Source organism: Budorcas taxicolor, chromosome 2 (genome assembly GCF_023091745.1).
Source record: "Budorcas taxicolor isolate Tak-1 chromosome 2, Takin1.1, whole genome shotgun sequence".
Classification (NCBI taxonomy): Eukaryota; Metazoa; Chordata; class Mammalia; order Artiodactyla; family Bovidae; genus Budorcas; species Budorcas taxicolor.
This window is the reverse complement of record NC_068911.1, coordinates 91,597,008-91,617,242: the sequence shown is the minus strand read 5'-3', so window position 1 is coordinate 91,617,242 and position 20,235 is coordinate 91,597,008. Positions and strand designations below refer to the sequence as shown.

General features: G+C 44.3%; 1 protein-coding gene across 1 annotated transcript in view; it reads left to right on the top strand.

Annotated features, from left to right (window-relative positions):
• Positions 1-20,235, top strand: part of KIF5C (kinesin family member 5C) — a 147,568-nt gene that overhangs the window by 50,239 nt on the left and 77,094 nt on the right. Inside the window, exons 2-3 of the mRNA XM_052662602.1 lie at positions 8,907-8,997; positions 17,151-17,224. Coding sequence (XP_052518562.1) covers positions 8,907-8,997; positions 17,151-17,224 — 165 coding nt within the window. The remainder of the gene's footprint in view (positions 1-8,906; positions 8,998-17,150; positions 17,225-20,235) is intronic.

The window sequence follows — 20,235 nt, the reverse complement described above, 5'->3', positions numbered from 1 at the left end:
GCTCATCACAGGATATTGAATATAGTTTCCTGTGCTGTATAGTAGGACCTTGCTGTTTAGCCATTCTGTATATACCAGTTTGCATCTGCTAATCCCAAACTCCCAGTCCTCCACTCTGCTGCCCTCCTCCCTGTTGGCAGCTGCCAATCTATTCTCTATGTCCTTGGTCTTCTTTGTTTCATAGGCAGGTTCATTTGTGTCATCTTTTAGATTCTACATATATCATATGGTATTTGTCTTTCTGACTTACTACACTTAGTACAATAATCTCTAATTGTATCCATGTCACTGCAAATGGCATTATTTCATTCTTCTTAAATGACTGGGGAGTATGCCATTGTAGGTATGTACTACGCATGCACACACGCTAAGTCGCTTTAGTCATGTCTGACTCTTTACGACACTATGGACTGTAGCTCTCCAGGCTGCTCTGTCTATGGGATTCTCCGGGCAAGAATACTGGAGTGGATCGCCATATCCTTCTCCAGGGGATCTTCCTGACGGAGGGATGGAACTCACGTTTCTTACATCTCCTGCACTGGTAGACGGGTTCTTCACCACTAGCGCCACCTGGAAAGCCCAATGTATGTACCATATCTTCTTTCTCCATTCTTTGTCCATGGGCATTAAGGTTGTTTCGATGTCAGTGAATAGTGCTGCTGTGAACACAGGAGTGCATGTATCTTTTTAAAAAATACCTGTTTATTTATTTAGGCTCTGCTGGGTCTTGGTTGCAGCACGCACAGTCTTCGATCTTCGTTGCAGCATTCGAGATCTTAGGTTGTGGCATGTGGGACCTGCCATGCTTCTCTGCGTTGGAAGCTCCATCTTAGCCACTGGACCACCAGGGAGTCCCTCGTGTATCTTGTTGAATTACGGTTTTGTCTGGTTATATGCCCAGAACTGAAATTGCTGGATCTATTTTTAGTTTTCTGAGGAACCTCCAAACTGTTCTCCAGAGTGGCTGTACCAGCTTACATTCCCACCAATAGTACAGGAGGGTTCCCTTTCCTCCACACCTTCTCCAGTATTGATTGCTTATAGCCCTTTTGATGATGGCCATTCTGAACAGTGTGAGGTGGCACCTCACTGTAGTTTTGATTTGCGCTTCTCTAATAAGTAGCAACGTGGACATCCTTTTATGTGCCTGTTCTCCATCTGTATTTCTTCTCTGGAGGAATGTCTCTTAGGTCTTCTGCCTATTTTGTAATTGGGTTGTTTGTTTGTTGTTGTTGTTGTCAAGGATTACCTCTTGATTATCTCTTCTTGGGGATAATTAATTTCAGTTTCCTTCACCTTCCTTCTGGTGCTGATTTTCTAAATCTTTAAAGGGGTCTTTGCTTTCCTCTGTCTCCAGTAGTAATATTCCTTCCAGGTTGGGGTATTAATAGACAGGCCATATGGTTCATAGACACTTTGCTCCCAACAACTTGATAGGAATTCTGTTGGCTTGATTTTTTTTTTAAATTTCAACTATAAAAGTGTAAGAACCATCTGCTGTTATTTTTTTGTGTGTGATCTTGGTAAGTTATTTAGCTACACTGCTTCCATGCAGTTAGCACTGCTCCACGAAAGGCTTTCATGGCAAAGCTGGGTTACTTCATTTTCAGTTGTAATGTATGTGGAGTATGAGTCCCACCCAGATTCCTTTCATATATTGCAGCAGCTTTGCATATCCTGCACTTAGGTTTTGGCATTTGTGTGGCTTCTATGTTAGCTGGTTAGATGGTTTAATAGTAGGGGTCCATTTGATTGGTTGAAAATGGGTCACATAGTAATTGCTGTGGAGCAAACCAAATAGAGTAATGTGATAGAAACTGATGTCGGGGTCGGGTACAGTCGCTTTTGTTAGGGCCATGGAAGCCTTCAAAGGAGAATTTGGAGGTGATGTCTGGAAGGTGGTAAAGACAGTCAAATGAAGACCTGTGGTGAGTGCAGTGAAGATCTGCAGTGAGAGAATTCCAGGAAAAAGGAAGAGTTAAGAGCAAAGGCTCTGAGCTGAGGAATAAACAAGGTACAGAAGGAAGTCCAGCGGGCTACACTGTAGTAAGATGGAGGAGAGTGCAGGGAGCTAAGGGTGGACAGGGTCTAGTCTAATAGGAGCCACTGGGGAGTTTTAAGGGAGATGGGGTCATTTGGTTTATCGATCTCAAAAGCTCACTCTGACTGCTAAGTGAACATTGGATTGTTTGGAGCAAGAATGGAGGCAGGGAGACTGGTCAGGAGACTAAAGCTGTGGTCTTGATGAGAATGATAATGGCATGGACTGGGGTTCTGCGGTGCAGATGGTGAGAAGTGATAGAATTTGGGTTGTATTTTGGATATGGAATCTGTGGGACATAATAAATGATTGTGACCTGAGTACTAGGTGATTAGTGGTGCAATTCTTATTCAGATAAAAGGGGCTTGATGGTCCTTTTTTGGCCAGTTAAGCTTGAGATGGCTAATGGACATCAAATGGAAATGTCCAGCAGGCGACTGAGTGTATGAATCTGGAGCTTGGGTGAGATTTGAAGGCTGACATGTTCATTTGAATTATAGAGAGAAGGCTGAGATCTGGGGCCAGACACACTGTCACTTAGAAGTCTAGAAGAGATGTCAGCAAAGGACATGGACAGAGTAGCCAGAGAAGTCTCAGAGGACCATGTGGTAAATAGATGCCTGGAAAGGAAAGTGTCTCTGGAAGGAGTAAATGGCAACCTAGTCATTCAGGCTCAAATGTTAGCACCCAGACCCATATTAAAATGTAAATGCAAAAATTTATTCTGCAGCTGCAAACAGTGATGGCTGAAGCAGGCTGGGCCCACTGCCTGCCCACTGAACCCCTCAGCTATTGTGGGAGACTCTGAAACAGGGAGACTCCCCCAGAAACAGGGAGACTCCCCCGGAAACAGGGAGACTCTGGTTTCCTAGGGGGTCTTTGCTGCAGTCTCAACCAGGAATTGTGAGATTTTCATTCCTCTACTAAAATAACAATGATGAGTTTGTTGTTATTGTTGCTTAAATGTATACAGCTGGTACACTATGCCATAAATCAGTTCTTGAAAATAATCAGTAAATAAATTCTAATCCAGATTCTAGTTCCTAGACTTTAAGGTTCACCTAAAATAAAAGGCTATGACCAACTCAGTGTATGAAAAAGCACATAGAAATGCTTACAATTTTAACTAATTTATGCTCTGATCCTGACAAGATAAGTTTCATAACAAATCATTTTTCTAAATTTTATCTGTTCTCAAAGGCACTTTCTGTTTGGGAATTAACTTTTGCTTATGGAAAATCATTGTATTATATGTTTGTCACTTGATAAATGTGATATTATTGAAATGAGGAGTTAGAGATTTCTAACCACTTCAGTATTCTTGCCTTGAGAACCCCATGAACCGTATGAAAAGGCTAAATGATAGGATACTGAAAGAGGACCTCCCCAGGTCATTAGGTGCCCAATATGCTACTGGAGATCAGTGGAGAAATAACTCCAGAAAGAATGAAGGGATGGAGCCAAAGCAAAAACAATACCCAGCTGTGGATGTGACTGGTGATAGAAGCAAGGTCCGATGCTGTAAAGAGCAATATTGCATAGGAACCTGGAATGTCAGATCCATGAATCAAGGCAAATAGGAAGTGGTCAAACGAGATGGCAAGAGTGAACATTGACATTCTGGGAATCAGCGAACTAAAATGGACTGGAATGGGTGAATTTAACTCAGATGACCATTATATCTACTACTACGGGGAGGACTCCCTCAGAAGAAATGGAGTAGCCATCATGGTCAACAAAAGAGTCCGAAATGCAGTACTTGGATGCAATCTCAAAAACGACAGAATGATCTCTGTTCGTTTCCAAGGCAAACCATTCAATATAACAATAATCCAAATCTATGCCCCAACCAGTAACACTGAAGAAGCTGAAGTTGAACTGTTCTATGAAGACCTACAAGACCTTTTAGAACTAACACCCAAAAAAGATGTCCTTTTCATTATAGGGGACTGGAATGCAAAAGTAGGAAGTCAAGAAACACCGAAAGTAACAGGCAAATTTGGCTTTGGAATATGGAATGAAGGAGGGCAAAGGCTAATAGAGTTTTGCCAAGAAAATGCACTGGTCATGGTAAACACTCTCTTCCAACAACACAAGAGAGAACTCTACACATGGACATCACCAGATGGTGAACACCAAAATCAGATTGATTATGTTATTTGCAGCCAAAGATGGAGAAGCTTTGTACAGTCAACAAAAACAAGATCGGGAGCTTACTGTGACTCAGATCATGAACTCCTTATTGCCAAATTCAGACTGAAATTGAAGAAAGTAGGGAAAACCACTAGACCATTCAGGTATGACCTAAATCAAAACCCTTATGATTATACAGTGGAAGTGAGAAATAGATTTAAGGGGCTAGATCTGATAGAGTGCCTGATGAACTATGGACGGAGGTTTGTGACATTGTACAGGAGACAGGGATCAAGACCATCCCCAAGAAAAAGAAATGCAAATAAGCAAAATGGGTGTCTGAGAAGGCCTTACAAATAGCTGTGAAAAGAGGAGAAGCAAAAAGCAAAGGAGAAAAGGAAAGATATACCCATTTGAATGCAGAGTTCCAAAGAATAGCAAGGAGAGATAAGAAAGCCTTCTTCAGCGATCAATGCAAAGAAATAGAGGAAAACAACAGAATGGGAAAGACTAGAGATCTCTTCAAGAAAATTAGAGATACCAAGGGAACATTTCATGAAAAGATGGGCTCGATAAAGGACAGAAATGGTATGGACCTAACAGAAGCAGAAGATATTAAGAAGAGGTGGCAAGAATACACAGAAGAACTGTACAAAAAAGATCTTCACAGCCAAGATAATCACGATGGTGTGATCAATCACCTAGAGCCAGACATCCTGGAATGTGAAGTCAAGTGGGCCTTAGAAAGCATCACTCTAAACAAAGCTAGTGGAGGTGATGGAATTCCAGTGGAGCTGTTTCAAATCCTGAAAGATGATGCTGTGAAAGTGCTGCACTCAGTATGCCAGCAAATTTGGAAAACTCAGCAGTGGCCACAGGACTGGAAAAGGTCAGTTTTCATTCCAAACCCAAAGAAAGGCAATGCCAAAGAATGCTCAAACTGCCACATAATTGCAGTGATCTTTCATGCTACTAAAGTAATGCTCAAAATTCTCCAAGCCAGGCTTCAGCATTACGTGAACTGCGAACTTCCAGATGTTCAAGCTGGTTTTGGAAAAGGCAGAGGAACCAGAGATCAAATTGCCAACGTCTGCTGGATCATGGAAAAAGCAAGAGAGTTCCAGATAAACATCTATTTCTGCTTTATTGACTGTGTCAAAGCCTTTGACTGTGTGGATCACAATAAACTGTGGAAAATTCTGAAAGAGATGGGCATACCAGACCACCTGACCTGCCTCTTGAGAAACCTCTATGCAGGTCAGGAGCAACAGTTAGAACTGGACATGGAACAACAGACTGGTTCCAAATAGGAAAAGGAGTATGTCAAGGCTGTATATTGTCACCCTGCTTATTCAACTTATATGCAGAGTACATCATGAGAAATGTTGGGCTGGAGGAAGTACAGGCTGAAATCAAGATTGCTGGGAGAAATATCAATAACCTCAGATATGCAGATGACACCACCCTTATGGCAGAAAGTGAAGAGGAACTAAAAAGCCTCTCAATGAAAGTCAAAGTGGAGAGTGAAAAAGTTGGCTTACAGCTCAACATTCAGAAAATGAAGATCATGGCATCTAGTCCCATCACTTCATGGGGAATAGAAGGGGAAACAGTGGAAACAGTGTCAGACTTTATATTTTTGGGCTCCAAAATCACTGCAGATGGTGATTGCAGCCATGAAATTAAAAGATGCTTACTCCTTGGAAGGAAAGTTAGGACCAACCTAGATAGCATATTCAAAAGCAGAGACATTACCTTGCCAACAAAGGTCCATCTAGTCAAGGCTATGTTTTTTCCATTGGTCATGTATGGATGTGAGAGTTGGACTATGAAAAAAGCTGAGCGCCGAAAAATTGATGCTTTTGAACTGTGGTGTTGGAGAAGACTCTTGAGAGTCCCTTGGACTGCAAGGAGATCCAACCAGTCCATTCTGAAGGAGATCAACCCTGGTATTTGTTTGGAAGGACTGATGCTAAAGCTGAAACTCTAGTTCTTTGGCCACCTCATGCGAAGAGTTGAGTCATTGGAAAAGACTCTCATGCTGGGAGGGATTGGGGGCAGTAGGAGAAGGGGACAACAGAGGATGAGATGGCTGGATGGCATCACTGACTCGATGGGTGTGAGTTTGAGTGAACTCCAGGAGTTGGTGATTGACAGGGCGGCCTGGCGTGCTGTGGTTCATGGGATCGCAAAGAGGCAGACACAGCTGAGCGACTGAACTGAACCTCTCTTAAAGCGAATGCGCAATGTACCCAACCAACATTTTAAAGGGCACACTTGGTGAGTCCTATTTTTGCACCATATACTATGATAGGTCCTTTTTCTTGCTGTGTCAAGTGCATTTTCTGTAAAACCTAAAACCGAATCATGCTGTAAAGAAGACAATTTATTTTGGCTACTTTCATTAAGTTTGGAGGAATAATGGATTTGTTTTAAATTAAGCAGAGCTGCGTTTTCTTTCCAGAAGGTTTAGTGGATGACACATACTTAGGCAAACTCTGTAAATGTTTATGCAAACGTTCACCCTACTGACATTTAGTTGAATTTTACAAATAGGTAAATCTATTAAGAATGTGGTAGGCTGATCACTAGCAATAGATTGTGGTGAGGAATATTCTCTTGATTATTAAGCCAAATACTCGGTTCACTGATCAAATGAGACTCGCTGGGAACAAAGCATCAGGAAATAATCCCTTTGCATAATTTTAACAGAATGACTGGCTTTGCTCTTTGTGAAATGCAAACTTTGATGGTACCTCAAAATTCTCCATTTTCTTTTTCCCAAGACTAGGCTGGAAGTAGCTTGTCTACCTGGTTGGCACTGTCTTGTTGGCTGAAGCGCAAGCACGGCCATAACACATAGGGCCTCACTGGTGTGTGGCTTTCCCAGTCATAAAGGAGTGAGAGAAACGTTAAGCCAGTCTGACACTTGCATGCCTCCTTTTGTGTGAAGGTTATAGGATGTAACAAGCCTTGTCCTTGGATCCCTCATGAGCAGTTATCTTTTTGAGGTGTCAGACTGGCTTTGGGTGGTTCCTGGCATCCAGAGCCACGTGTGGAGATGTGGGGTGAGAGTGCAGGAGGCTCGGGGCTCTCTCCTTCTCTCCCTTCGCCGCTCCTGTCCTTGCTGCTGCACGTACTTGGGGAAAATGAAGGTGAAGTGCTGCCTGGGTGGAGCGGGCTGTGGGAAGGGAGGTGTTGTTGGGCAAAGTGCTGTGATGGGGGCTATCTGGGGAAAAGGCCCTGTCTGTCCTCCTCCCGCCTTCCCAGAGTGCAGTGCCTGGCACAGAAACTTCCAGTAGTTGCCTGCTGAATGCTGAGAGGCAGAGAATCGGGGCTTGGGGCTTACGTAGCAGCACCACAGAACCTCTTCCCTTCCCACTGACCCTTCTCAGTTGCATACAGCCCAGCACTGTGGGGCCAAATCCCAGAGCCCACAGCTGGGGAACGCACGTGACTCTCTTTATAGTGTATGTGTTAGTAGCACTCGTCATGTCCAGCTCTCTGTGACCCCATGGACCGTGGCCCTCCAGGCTCCTCTGTCCATGGCGTTCTCCAGGCAAGAATACTGGAGTCGGGTGCCATTTCCTTCTCCGAGGGGATCTTCCCAATCCAGGGATCAAACCTGAGTCTCCTGTGTTGGAAGGTAGCTTTTTTACCATCTGAGCCACTATTGAAGCCCTTACTTTATAGATGCCCCCCTTTTCTCCAAAGCATCAACACAGTTAAGGTACCACCTGTGCATGAGAAAAAAACACTAGAATAATCTGGGACAGAGAACAATAATATCTGGCTATTAAGAGCAGCTTCTTAAATCTGATCATGGCATCTTTCTAGTGAATAAAATCCAAGTGCGTTACAACCCTGGCTAGCTATCCGGCATGCACTGGCTCCCCGTTGCCTTTCCATCTCCTCTTGTCCACCCTTTAGGTCATGGGACGCCAACCTCTGGGATCTAATGCCTGATGATCTGAAGTGAAGCTGATGTAATAATAATAGAAATAGAATGCACAATAAATGTAATACATTTGAATCATCCCCAAACCATCCCCCACCCCCCTCCATGGTCCATGGAAAAACTGTCTTACGCAAAACCAGTCCCTGGTGCCAAAAAAGTTGGAGACCCCTGCGCTAGTTCCTTGAGCACCCCAGGCCCTCCCTTGCTGTCTGCTCCACCCTTTGCCTCTGTCATTCCTCCCATGCCTCAGCCTTCCTGAGCCTTTCAAGATCCGCTTAAGCGGTGCTGCTTCACAGAGGCCTTCATGTCCCGTCTGTCCCATTAATTTATACCCAGGCATTTTGCATTTTCCTGTGTGTTTGTTTTCTTGCTTATTAGCTATCTGTCATGCTTGATTGATGTTCTCCAGGAAGGGCCGTTTTCTGATTTGGTTAGCATCTAGTCTATGCCTGGCTCAGAAGAAGCTCTCCGTAACTAAATATTTATTTAAATAATGAATGAATGTGTCAACCAGTCTTTCATCAGAAAAAGTGCTTCAAGTTAAAAAAAAACACAAAAAACATTTTTCTTTCTCCTCTCTGATCTCAACATACAGTATACACACACACAATGAAGGTGTCGTTCATGCTATAAAATTTTCCTCATCTTGGTAAGGAATTGCCTTGACAAGTAGCATTGGTGATTTAGTGCCTATGGTCTAACTAATATTAGTGCTTTTTATTCATGAATGTCTAATGTGTTTTTTTCTTTCTTTCTTTTGTCTTTCTTTTTTAGCAAGGAAAGCCGTATGTCTTCGACAGAGTGTTGCCTCCCAGCACGACTCAAGAGCAAGTTTACAATGCTTGTGCAAAGCAAATTGTCAAAGGTAAGTGCTATTTCTTTATTTTCTCCTGGGCCTTTCAAAATAATTGAAAATGTTAAGTGGTATTTGCAGCCTAGAAATCAATGTACCTTGACCGTAAGCAGAGGCCTGCTAATTGGAAACACTGAATTATAGCAAGCTCTGGCCCTGATTTGCTATGATGTCAGGATTTAACTCCTCGACACCTCCTTTCCAAGGAGATTTCTTTATTTCTTTTGCCACCTTTTGGGCAGAGTTATTCTGTCACTTAGAAGCTTAAAAGCAGGGTAATATATAGTCACACTATTTTTGTAATGGCTTTAAAATATTGCTGAAGCTATAGTGCCTCCTCAGGAGAAAAACATCTATTCTGATGCTCCAGTTGTATATTTTTTGGTTGATTTATTTTGTGCATCTGTCTCTTCAGAAAGAAGATTTTTTATTTTTATTTTTAATTTTATTGGAGTATAATTGATTTGCAATACTGTGTTAGTTTCCGGTGTACAGTAAAGTGAATCTATTATATGTACGCATATTTCCATTCTTTTTAAGCTTCTTTTCCCATCTAGGCCATTGCAGAGTTTGGAGTAGAGTTCCCTGTGCTATACAATAGGTCTTGATTAGTTTTTTTCTATATAGTAGTGTGTATGTGACAGTAGAAATGATTTCTGAAAGTATAGTCTTCAGAAAGAAGCTTTAAATGTGGAAAATTCTTGGGCATCAAGGAATTTTCTGCAGCATCCTAAGATCACACATTACCTTGCTGGTTAGTGAGTTGTTCTTACCACTCAGCATTCCTTAATAATACTTTCATCTAACCCACTTTCTATCGTCCCACCCAGACCCTGACATTTGTTCTTCCACATAGGTAGCCTAAAGCCTGAATTTGTGTCTTAGAGATCAATTCTTTTTTCTGGGACTGGCCTTGGCCCTGAAGGATTTGTGTCAAAATAACAGCAGGGAGCCAAGCAATGTACACGTTTCTCTGCCTTGCCCTTTCAAATCAGGGGCAGGACAGAGCTTGCCCTTGGGGAGCTCGCCATCTGGACAGAGCCGACAGAGCTGAAGGGGCACCTCCTGCTCCTCTGCTTTTCATCTCTGAGCCCTTGGTTTCCGACCTGAGTGCTGCAGTGAACGTGCTTTCAGGCCGACAGAGCTGAAGGGGCACCTCCTGCTCCTCCGCTTCTCATCCCTGAGCCCTTGGTTTCCGACCTGAGTGCTGCAGTGAACGTGCTTTCAGATGTCTTGATGTGGCCGCTCTCATAGGTAGCGCTAGATGTAAAGAGTGAAAAGTGAAAAAACAAAACCCCGAACTCCTGGTCCTATTAGATCCGCTTGTTTTTAGAAGCTGGGTTGACTAACCTAACTATTTGAAAGGCATGAAAATCAGCCCTGGTTCCTTCTGTTAGATTCATTCTGACCTTGGACACCTGCGTGGGAGACGCCTGTCAGTATGTACCATTTCTTGCTGAGGTGTATGGTTATTTGTGTTCTTGTTGCAGACATCAATTCAGTTAGAAAGTCTTTACAGTAAGATTATTACAGAAAATTGAAGAGAAAAAAAATATGCCAGCATGTGAGATTTTTTTGAATTAATAGTTTGGGCTTGTATCTGTGGTAATTTTTGTCTTCTTTCTACTTCTACTCTTTTGCTTCTCTGTCTAAACATATTTGCTCTTTCTGGAGTATATAGTTCTTGTTTGCTCCTAGTCAGCCCTCCTTCCCCTCTATTATCAGTCTCTTTTATATTTTTATTAAAGTAATCACATGCAAGCCAGAATTCCTTCTTTTTCTCTCCTCCTTCATTATCAGAACCAAACAGTGCTTACTGCTTGCTGTGCCAAGCACGAGGGCTATTTAAACACACACCACCCTCTCTAAGTTGACATAGCAATTAGAGATGGATGCACTCCATTCTTAAAAAGTCCTGTGATTAACAAATAGTACTAGTAACCCTTGAGTTTTTATTTACTAGATAAGTTTGGGCCGCTCTCAGTGTTTGGATTTTTTTATAATATGAAATGTCAGAAATGGACAGTCCCCAGGTTGGGCGGTTCTTGTAGACTTTCTACCTGTGGATAACTTGAGTCTCCAATAGACAGTGAGTCACAAAGAAAACCATCTAAAATAAAATCAGGCTCTGACATGATATAGTAAACAGACATTTCTTGGGCACCATAAATATAGCATCAACATATGCATTTTGTAGCAATAGAAAGTGTCTTATTCTCCCTTTAAAGGAAATTATTAGGGGCATAATGGAGACCAAATTTAACTTTTTTTTTAAATATCCACTGAAGCTGCCATGAGGGGAAGTGGCTGTGTATTTCTTTGTCAGCAAGATAAAATGTAGGTATATAAGAAAGAACTGCTTGGCACAGATTACTCAGGTACAGTTGAGGTTTCTCTGGCCATGATAAGCCTTGTTTACATCAGGAATGGAAGGTGGTGCCATGGGAATCTTTTTTTTCTAGAGGCCAAGATTTGAATCAAATGACTTCTAAAAGTCCCTTAAGTCTCTGCAATTCATGGTAATATAGTAGATTGGTGAGCTTTCCTTTCAAGTCTGTCTAAACCCTTAAATGTTTTTGAGATCAGAGAGACTCCTTTTAACTGCACAGCTTTATTCTCTCTTGGTCCTTGCATTCCCTTCAACTTCACTGGGTTTAAAAAAATATTTTGAACATTTGATTGTAGCATCCTGGCATCTCCTATGCTCTCATCTTTGCCTGGTGTGTGTTTTTCAAAATGTCATCTGAAAGAGTGTAGAATTCTCTCCATTTCTTCTAGAAGAGGTGATAGGGTTTGTGGGTACCAGCATGGTAAATAGGAAGGTTCCTATGGATGCCCTAGGATTTAAAAACTGTGGTCAGTGGGCACTATTACTGAAGTAATCAGAGAAACTGTTTCCCCCTGTACAAAAGCCACCCCTGGCATTTGCCTTCCAGATTAACTGGATGTAGACCATCCAGTGCTAAAGAAGATAGTTTCTTGTTTTCCAGTTCTAATTTCTTTACATTGCATTCATTTGATTGTTTCTTTCATTCGTATTTCGATGTGAGTATACTAGGTATTTGCCATATGGTTAAGTACTGCTAGGGGCTGAAGTCACTAAGACACCTAAGACTCTGCAGAAACCTTTAACTATAGAGGAGGAGCAGATGCTTGCATAGTTATTATTCATGTGGAGATTTTGTGCTTTAAGATGGGTGTGTGCAAAATGCTATGGGAGCACAGAAGAAAGTCACTTGTTACTGTTAATTTTGGTGAGTGGGGAGGAAGATTGGAGAATTAAGGAAGGCTTCTTGGAAAGGTTGGGATCTGAGGAGCATAGAATATGCAGGGCTGTACAAGCAGAAGGAACAGCAAAAAACCAAAGCCTAAAGCTTAGGGTGCAGAGTGATAAGCTCTAAAAAGTTAGGCTGGGGACCTCCATGGTGATTTAGTGGCTAAGACTCCACTCTCCCAATGTAGGGGGTCTGGGTTTGATCCCTGGTCAGGGAACCAGGTCCCACATGCCACAACTAAGAGTTCACATGCTGCAGATAAAAATCCTAAGTGCTCCAATGAAGACCCAAATAAACAATTAATAAATAGAAATAAATATTAAAAAGTCAGGCAGGACCAGAGTTGGATAGAAATTGATGGACTTTATCCTGTAGGCGATGTGGACCCACTGAAGAGTTGTGGAATTTTTTTTTTTTTTTGGCCTTGTTACACAGCATGCGGGATCAGAGTTCCTTGACCAGGGATTGAACCCGTAGCTCCTGCAGTGGCAGTGCGGAGTCTTGACCATTGGACCGCCGGGGAAGTCCCCACTGGAGAATTTTAAGCTCAGGGATATTATCAGATCAATTTTATTTTTCTATTATATATGACTTTTAAGTTCATTTATTTTGCCGCTGTTATCTGTCAGGTACCCCCTATACATTTACATATGTTACTGCATTTTAAATCTTTATGACTTTATGAGGTGTGTGAGTATTATTATTCCCATTGTACTAAAGAGGAAATTGAGATGAAGTAGCTTGACCAGGTAGTTTAGGGACTAGTGAGGCCGTGCCTTGAACCTGAGTTTGTCTGACTTGAATTTTTCTGTACTATCCTGCCCCCACGTTTCTTGTGGGCCCGTAATGAGCATTTGGTAATTATTTTATGAGTTATTCCTTTTCCGCCAGGCCATATGGACTACGTTGCAGAAAGGCAGGGGTAGGAATGGGAGTAGAGAAGGGAAAAAGGGAAAAAACAGAGACTGGGTTCCCGGGGCTGCTGGGTGACCCTGGCTGCTGCCAGTGAGGAGGCACGCTTCCATTCTGAAGACGCAGCGTGCCCTTGCCTGGGCATAGTGGCGTGGGTGCCCCCAGGTTGGCGGGCCCAGCATGCAGGCTGGCCACTGGCGTTTGGCAGGATGGCCTCTGCAATCTTTGGGCACAGCCTGCTTGAGTAGTGTGGTCGGCTGGCGAGAGCCTTAGGAGTCCAAGCCAGGGGTGGCTTGTTAGCCACTACTGCCAGAGGCTCTGGTGCTACTTGTGTTTCCCTGGTAGCTCAGACAGTAAAGAACCTGCTTGCCAGTGCAGGAGACTTAAGAGACATGGGTGCGATCCCTGGGTCGGGAAGATCCCCTGGAGGGAGGGCCTGGAGAATTCCATGGATAGAGGAGCCTGGAGGGCTGCAGTCCATGGGGTTGCAAAAGAATTGGATACAACTGGGCAACTAAACAACAGCAACAACTGGAGCCACTATTGGGCCACTGCTCCACCTGGAGAGATGACAGGAGGCCACGGCATCCTCCTCAGGCACCCAAAGTGTAGCTCTGATTCTGTCCTCCCCGAATTCTTACCTGCCAGTCAATGGAACTAACTCTTCTGCTTCAGCAAGACCTAGACTCAAAACTGGTAAAGCCTAGGGAGGGCAGCTTGACTCTGAGGCCGCACCAGGAGGCACAGAGTATTTTCAAGGACCCCACTCCCCTCCGGCTTCCTCCCGGGAGATGACAGGACTCTTCCCGTGCGCTATGGGCTCTCTTCTGGGTTTGCTTGGCTGCTGGATGGACCTGTGCTGTGTGGGGCCCGGCTGGCCCTGTGGTGTGAGCTGAGGTCACATCACGCCAGTCCCTGTCACAAAGAAAGGTTCTGTCCAGCTGGGCTGGTCTCTGGCTTTGTGGCTGGTGGACAGAAACAGTCATCCTGTTATGACAGAGACCCTGAAACAAATGCTTTCCTCGGGCCCAGGACCTGGCCTTCAGCATGATGAAAGTGCCTCTCTGTGGGCTCTTTCTGCAGAGGCGGGCGGGTGGTGATGTGGCTCAGTGGCGGCAAGCACAGGCCTGTTCCCCTCATCTTTCCGACCTTGGCGGCTGTCCTCCGTCTCCTCGCATTTGTGGTCCAGCCTCATGTGCATTTTGGTGCTGTGCCCCTCTCTCCGTCTGTCTTCTCCCCTCATAAGCAAATGTAGATGCAACAACAAGCAATGCCCCCCACCCCCAAACCCAGAGTTTGGAAGGAAATAGAGGACACCAGGTTAGAAGAGCTTGTTTTCTTTTTAAATCACCTTCTGATTTAGAACCCAGTTGATAGAGGGTGACATCAGCCCTCTTCAACCTTGAACACCGAGATAGGTTCTCCAACAATGAATTAATTGTTACATGATTCTGAACACTTTAAAGGCTAAGTGGAGTTTGTCCTAATGGGGTTTTATGTGTTCTCCTTTTCTTTAAAAAAAAAAAAAATAATAAAAAGCAATTGCCCACAGTGTTGCCATAGCAGCAACAAAGAATCGGATTCTCCAAGAGTCTCACGTGCCCTTACCCTAAACAAGCGATGTTGTCCATGAGCATTGTGTGTTTGCATGTGTGTGTCCCAGTCCTTAGCCTGAGGGAGTCTGGTGAACAGTGTGACTCACTAGGGTTTAGTGGGGGTGGATTAGATGGGGGAACTGGGAATGTCTGTGGGGCAGAATTCCGAAGCCCTCGTCCTGTCACTTCCTGGAAGAAGCAAGCACTGGCTTTTCTGCTGTCAGCAGAGCTGGACTCTGAGCTAAGGTTTCTTCAGGGGGGCAGCTGCCTGTGGGCAGCTGCTCAGGGCCACCTCTGGGTGCAGGTGGGCGTGTGGGGTGGCCAGCGGCTCTGAGGAGGAGCAGAGGGACTGGACCTTGGCCTTGGGTCCCTTCCTCCTGTCCTAATGCCTGAGCTAATGGGTCCCAGGGTGCTTCCTCCATAGGGACTTAAAATAAGGAAGCCCTTTCAGGACTGGGGAGAGGTTTAATTTCTAATCAGTTAGGAGCTTAGGTGCTGTGATTGTGGCTGGCATTGAAATTGTCTGGAGGTGTTTGTGCCATGAACATACAAAATTTTCAAACAGCATCCAAGGATGGAGACCTCTTTCTCCAAGTCCCTGAAAATATGTCACATTTGTGGTTGTGTAGAAGCCCCCACTCTGACTACTGTTTTTGACCGGAGAAACCTTTTCTCTGTGCAGGTTGGCATTTTCAAGAAGACTGAAGCTTGAACCTCCAGCCCTTACATTGTAATCTTCAAGCTTTTGCTTCCCCTGTTACCAGGGAAACCATTACCAGAAGTCAGATACGTGTGAACATTTTTCCTCTCTCAATATAGCTTGACACAAACTCTTGAGAGCTGCTATGATTAAAAAAGAAAAATCCTGCTATTTAATTTTTCTTTTTTTTAGCTTCTCGAGGGAAAATCCTACTCTCTTTTCTGATCCCAATTTACACTCCAAAGTCTCAGAGCAGTAAAACATGTATTAAGAAAATTTTTTTAGGAGACTCAACAAAACAACAAAAACTAACCACCATCATGAAACTGAGAGAGACTGAAAGAGCAAACCAACCAACCTAATCAGGGCTTGAAATAGATGGAGCTGAATACCTGCCTTGATTTTTTTTTCTTTGTACATGGCCTTGGAGAGGACACCCTCTTATAGGGCTCCTCTCCCCGCCCCTCTGTGCTTTTAGGAATGAGAACTTCCTCCCTTATGTAAAGGTAGGGGGTCAGGGATATTAATCATGCATCATCCCGCTGTCAGTGCTGTTTATGTGGGTGAAGCAGATCGAGGGAAGTGAGCACTAAATATATTTTAATCACCTCTGCTGCTTTGAAAGAATTCCCACAGATAGTCGCCAGCTCATAGCTATGTCTGTCTGCCTGTCTACACGCGACCCTCCCGCCACCCCCCACCCCCCACAGTCATCTCTGTGTGAGACGGAAGCAGCCTACAGTGCATGGGGTCAGCACAGTCTGCTCCTCCTGTTGCTGCTGTTGTTTGAGTCACTAAGTCATGTCTGACTCTTGTGACCCCATGGCCTGTAGCCCGCCAGGCTCCTCTGTCCATGGGATTCTCCAGGCAAGCATACTGGAGTGGTTGTCATTTCCTCCTCCAGGGGATCTTCCCGACCCAGGGATCAAACCCACGTCTTCTGCATTGGCAGATGGATTCTTGACAGAGGAGGCACCAGGGAAGCCCCTGCGCCTTGTGTAGTTAAAAGAAATTCCCAATACTCTTGGGCCGGGGGCTGTCTTTCTAGCACAATCACTGGAAAAAAGAGGCATTAAATCTGAGTCAGGACCCAGCTGGTTTCCAGGCTCACTGGATTGTCACTGTGTGTCTCAGTATATGGAGTGGGGCCCCGCCCAGCTCTAGACAAGCTCTGTTTCGAATGGGCTCCGGGCAGCTTCTCAAGAAACCTCCCCAAGGAACCCGCTGGGGCCAGGTTTAACCCAATCCAAATCAGATCTTCAGGAGAGAAATTCTGTGTGCATCTCACTGCAGAGACTCAGGGCATGATAATATTTCCCCCCTCGACAGATCTCAAGAGATCAACATGGAGAAGAAAATTCAAATACCTTTCTACTAAAAATAAAATATAGAGCTCGATATCTATTTTCATTTTGGTATAACCAGGAGAAAGGGTGTTCGCCTCTCCCTTTATTAATATATTCCATAGGCGTGTGAGTCCATTTATTTTTATTTTGTGGAGCCGTGGAGGCCCTCATTCCTGCTTTTATCTCACAATTCTACTTAAAATGCAGATGGAATTGAATACATCATTTGTGTGAAAAATGAGATGGGCCATTTGGAAAATGTAATTTTAAAACAGGCAACCGGCACTGGCATGCAATCAAAGTAATGAGTTACTTTTAATTTTTTTCTTGCTTGCAGATGTCCTTGAGGGTTACAATGGGACGATTTTTGCGTATGGACAGACCTCGTCAGGAAAAACACACACCATGGAGGTAAGGCTTCAGTGTGCTGTTATGTGAGTCTCTGAAATGACTGAATGGAAGTGATGCTTCCTGCAAAATGTTAGGGGCATGTGGCTTTTTGACTGAGCAATAGAGATGGTTAAGGGGATGTTATGTTTGTGGCACAATTTTTTTGTATCTTTGAGGTGTTTTTAAAATAGTGGTGAGTAATAAAGTCTCAGGAGTTCAGTATGAAAAAATCCTCTTTTGAAAGCTCTGTGAAAATATTAATAATAAATTCTGTTTACAACAAGCTAACCAGTGGCGTGAGTATCCCTATGGGGTGTCACCCCAATCTTGCTGAGAAAGTCTGTTGTGAAAATCATTTACTCTCTAAAGAGTCTCTGGGGAGGCGAGTCTCTTCTGAATAAATAAAAATTTGTAGGTCAGAGGTTGAAAGAAGCTGCCTTTTGGACCAAATTCAGCCCACAGACACATTTCTGTATGACCTGCAGTGTTCTGTGGTTTTTTGGTTTTTATTTGTTTGCTTTTTTGCAAATTGCAGGCAGTGTTTAAAATGGGAAAATTTCAAACAATCCTAAGTTGAAAATTCTTAGATTCTTATACATTTTGGTTGAAAATTCTGATGATCTAGCAACTCTGGGTGCAATTTCACCATGATACGAATGTAAGTTTCCCTGGAGCAAAGCTGTTCGTTGTCTCGTTCACCTCTTTACTCACATTGCTAGTGTGTGAGACCACGGCTGTCCCATAGGAGGGCTTCGATAGAATATTTGTGAAAATGGTACCCTTGTGGTGGTTCTGGCTGACCCATGAGTGTCGGGCCAGCCCTTGTGGTCCCCTGGTCCCCTGCATGCACATTGTGAGTGAATGTTTAGCATCTTCCCCAGAAACATACACCCCTGGTCCCCCTGTGCCCTTGAGGCTGTGCCCCCAGCTCTGATTGTTGGCCCTGGATTTCTGTGGCTCCAGGCAGTTTTCCAGACAGGGCATGCCTGCAGAAAAAATTGGCCCCTTTTACCTCTTCTTTTCCTGCTTTTTGCCATGGATTTGACTCCTAAACAACCTTTGGGGTTGGATAATTGTTCTAAAGACTGGGCCCACCTGACAGGTGAGGAGAGGTGAAGAGTGGTTATTATAAGCAACTACACAGAGGAGGTTTGGGGAATTCATCTTACAAGCAGCAGGGTAAGATGAATCCTTAATCCTTCAAGCTTAGGTTTTTCATTTACGGTCCCCTCTTGGGACTGTCACTGAGTTGGCTACTGCAGACTTGGTTTAGCTTATGAATCATTCCTACTGAAGAAGAGATTTCAAAGGCACAAGGCTAATATCCTCAGGGCTCTGGTGTTCTGCTTACACCAACTTCCAAGTGTGGGGCATGACTCTGGGGGACCTCATTCCTGTTGTGTTGACTCACTTCCCTCTGTTTCGCTGAGACAGAGGGGTTCAGAGACTGCACGGATTCAAGGAAGCCCCAGGTTTATTTGCCACCTTTTCCAAGTGGACCAGGAATGTTCTTGGTTACCCGAGCCTTTTGGTCTCTCTTCCCTGCATCTTACATCCTGTGGCAGTGCATCTCACATCCTTGGAAATGGGGTACAGGCATGGGTGTACCCCACGCTTCTGCTTTGGCCCCTCTCCTGCCTCTCTACCGGGCCCCAGACACTTAACCTGCTAGTCACTAGAAAAACTGCAGTGATCCATTGCCTGAGTTTCACCCACTTCAGTAGCCATGGGTAGAAACTCCTTCATAACACCTGAGAGAGAGAGAATAGGAGATGGCTTCTTATGAGGGAATCATTCCTTAGTTTTTTGGAAACTTGCCCAACCGTATACAATGCAAAAAAAATGCAATATTTAAACCTTCCCCCCAAATCTTACAAAATGCTTACACTGGTGACCTTTTAAGCTTTGGGATTAATTCATCTTTGAGAAATAAATACAATGTATTTGCTAAATGGCAAAAATTTAAATTGTAAACCACCAGAGACCTGTCCCCAGAGTAGAATCTTTGTTTGTGTTGCGTGTGGGTGGCCAAGGATAGAGGTGGATGTGAGGAGATAGCAACGAGGTGTGCCAGCCCTTTCACACTAAAATTGGAGGTGTTGCATTAAACGAGAGCCTCTCCAGCTGTCTGTGACTCACTGCGTAAACCCCGCACCCTGGGAGTGGTACCGTAGGTCTGGAGGGACTCACGGGACCTAAAAGGAACAGGATGCTGTGCAGGCGGCTCTCACAGTTGCCTGAATTCTGTTGCTGTTCCTTCCTTGTCCGTTTCAAAAGGTTGCTGGGAATGAGCTGCTTTCCTTTACTGTGACTCTGGAGGACCACATGCTTATGTCTGCAGGAGGAAGGAGTGGGGTGGATGGGGGTCCTACCCTAGTGCCTTCCCACCCCCTCCATAGTCTGCATCTGGCTCATTCTGAAGGGGGATGGTAGTTGGAGAAAAGGTAGGAAATATTTTAAACAGAGGAAAGGGGAAGCCCCACGCTGAAGTCTAGACATTGCAGGAGACCAGGAAACCCAGGGCCCTGAAATTTAAAAAAAAAAAACAAAAAACCCCAACAAAACCCTGCAGGGCTCTCACCTTCTACAAGGAGGATTTTGTATATTCCGCATTACACATTGTGATCTTTTAAAAGCTCTGGGAAGGGACTGTTAATTCCGTGAATGGACAGAGCTGTCACATTTAAAAGCTGTTTTTCATTTTAATCCCCCCCCACCACCCCAGTTTGGGGTCTGGCATCCAGTGGTGATTCCATTACCTTCTATTGAGGGGAGCAAACAGATAAGCCCACATAAAATTGGAAAGATTAGCTTCTGAAGATGGTGCATTTCAGGCGGATTTTCAGCACAAATGGGAAACACTTGGCAGTGTTGGTGCTAAGCTGAGGGGACCCTCGGTGTGCTGGGACCTGGCTGGGCTCTGGTGGGCAGTGTTCAGGGGCTGATCGGAAGAGGGGTCCTGGGGTGCTGGCTGCATGAAGAGAGGGCTGGACCTTTGTTCAGAGCAGGAGGCTGGGAAGGGCTTCTCTCGC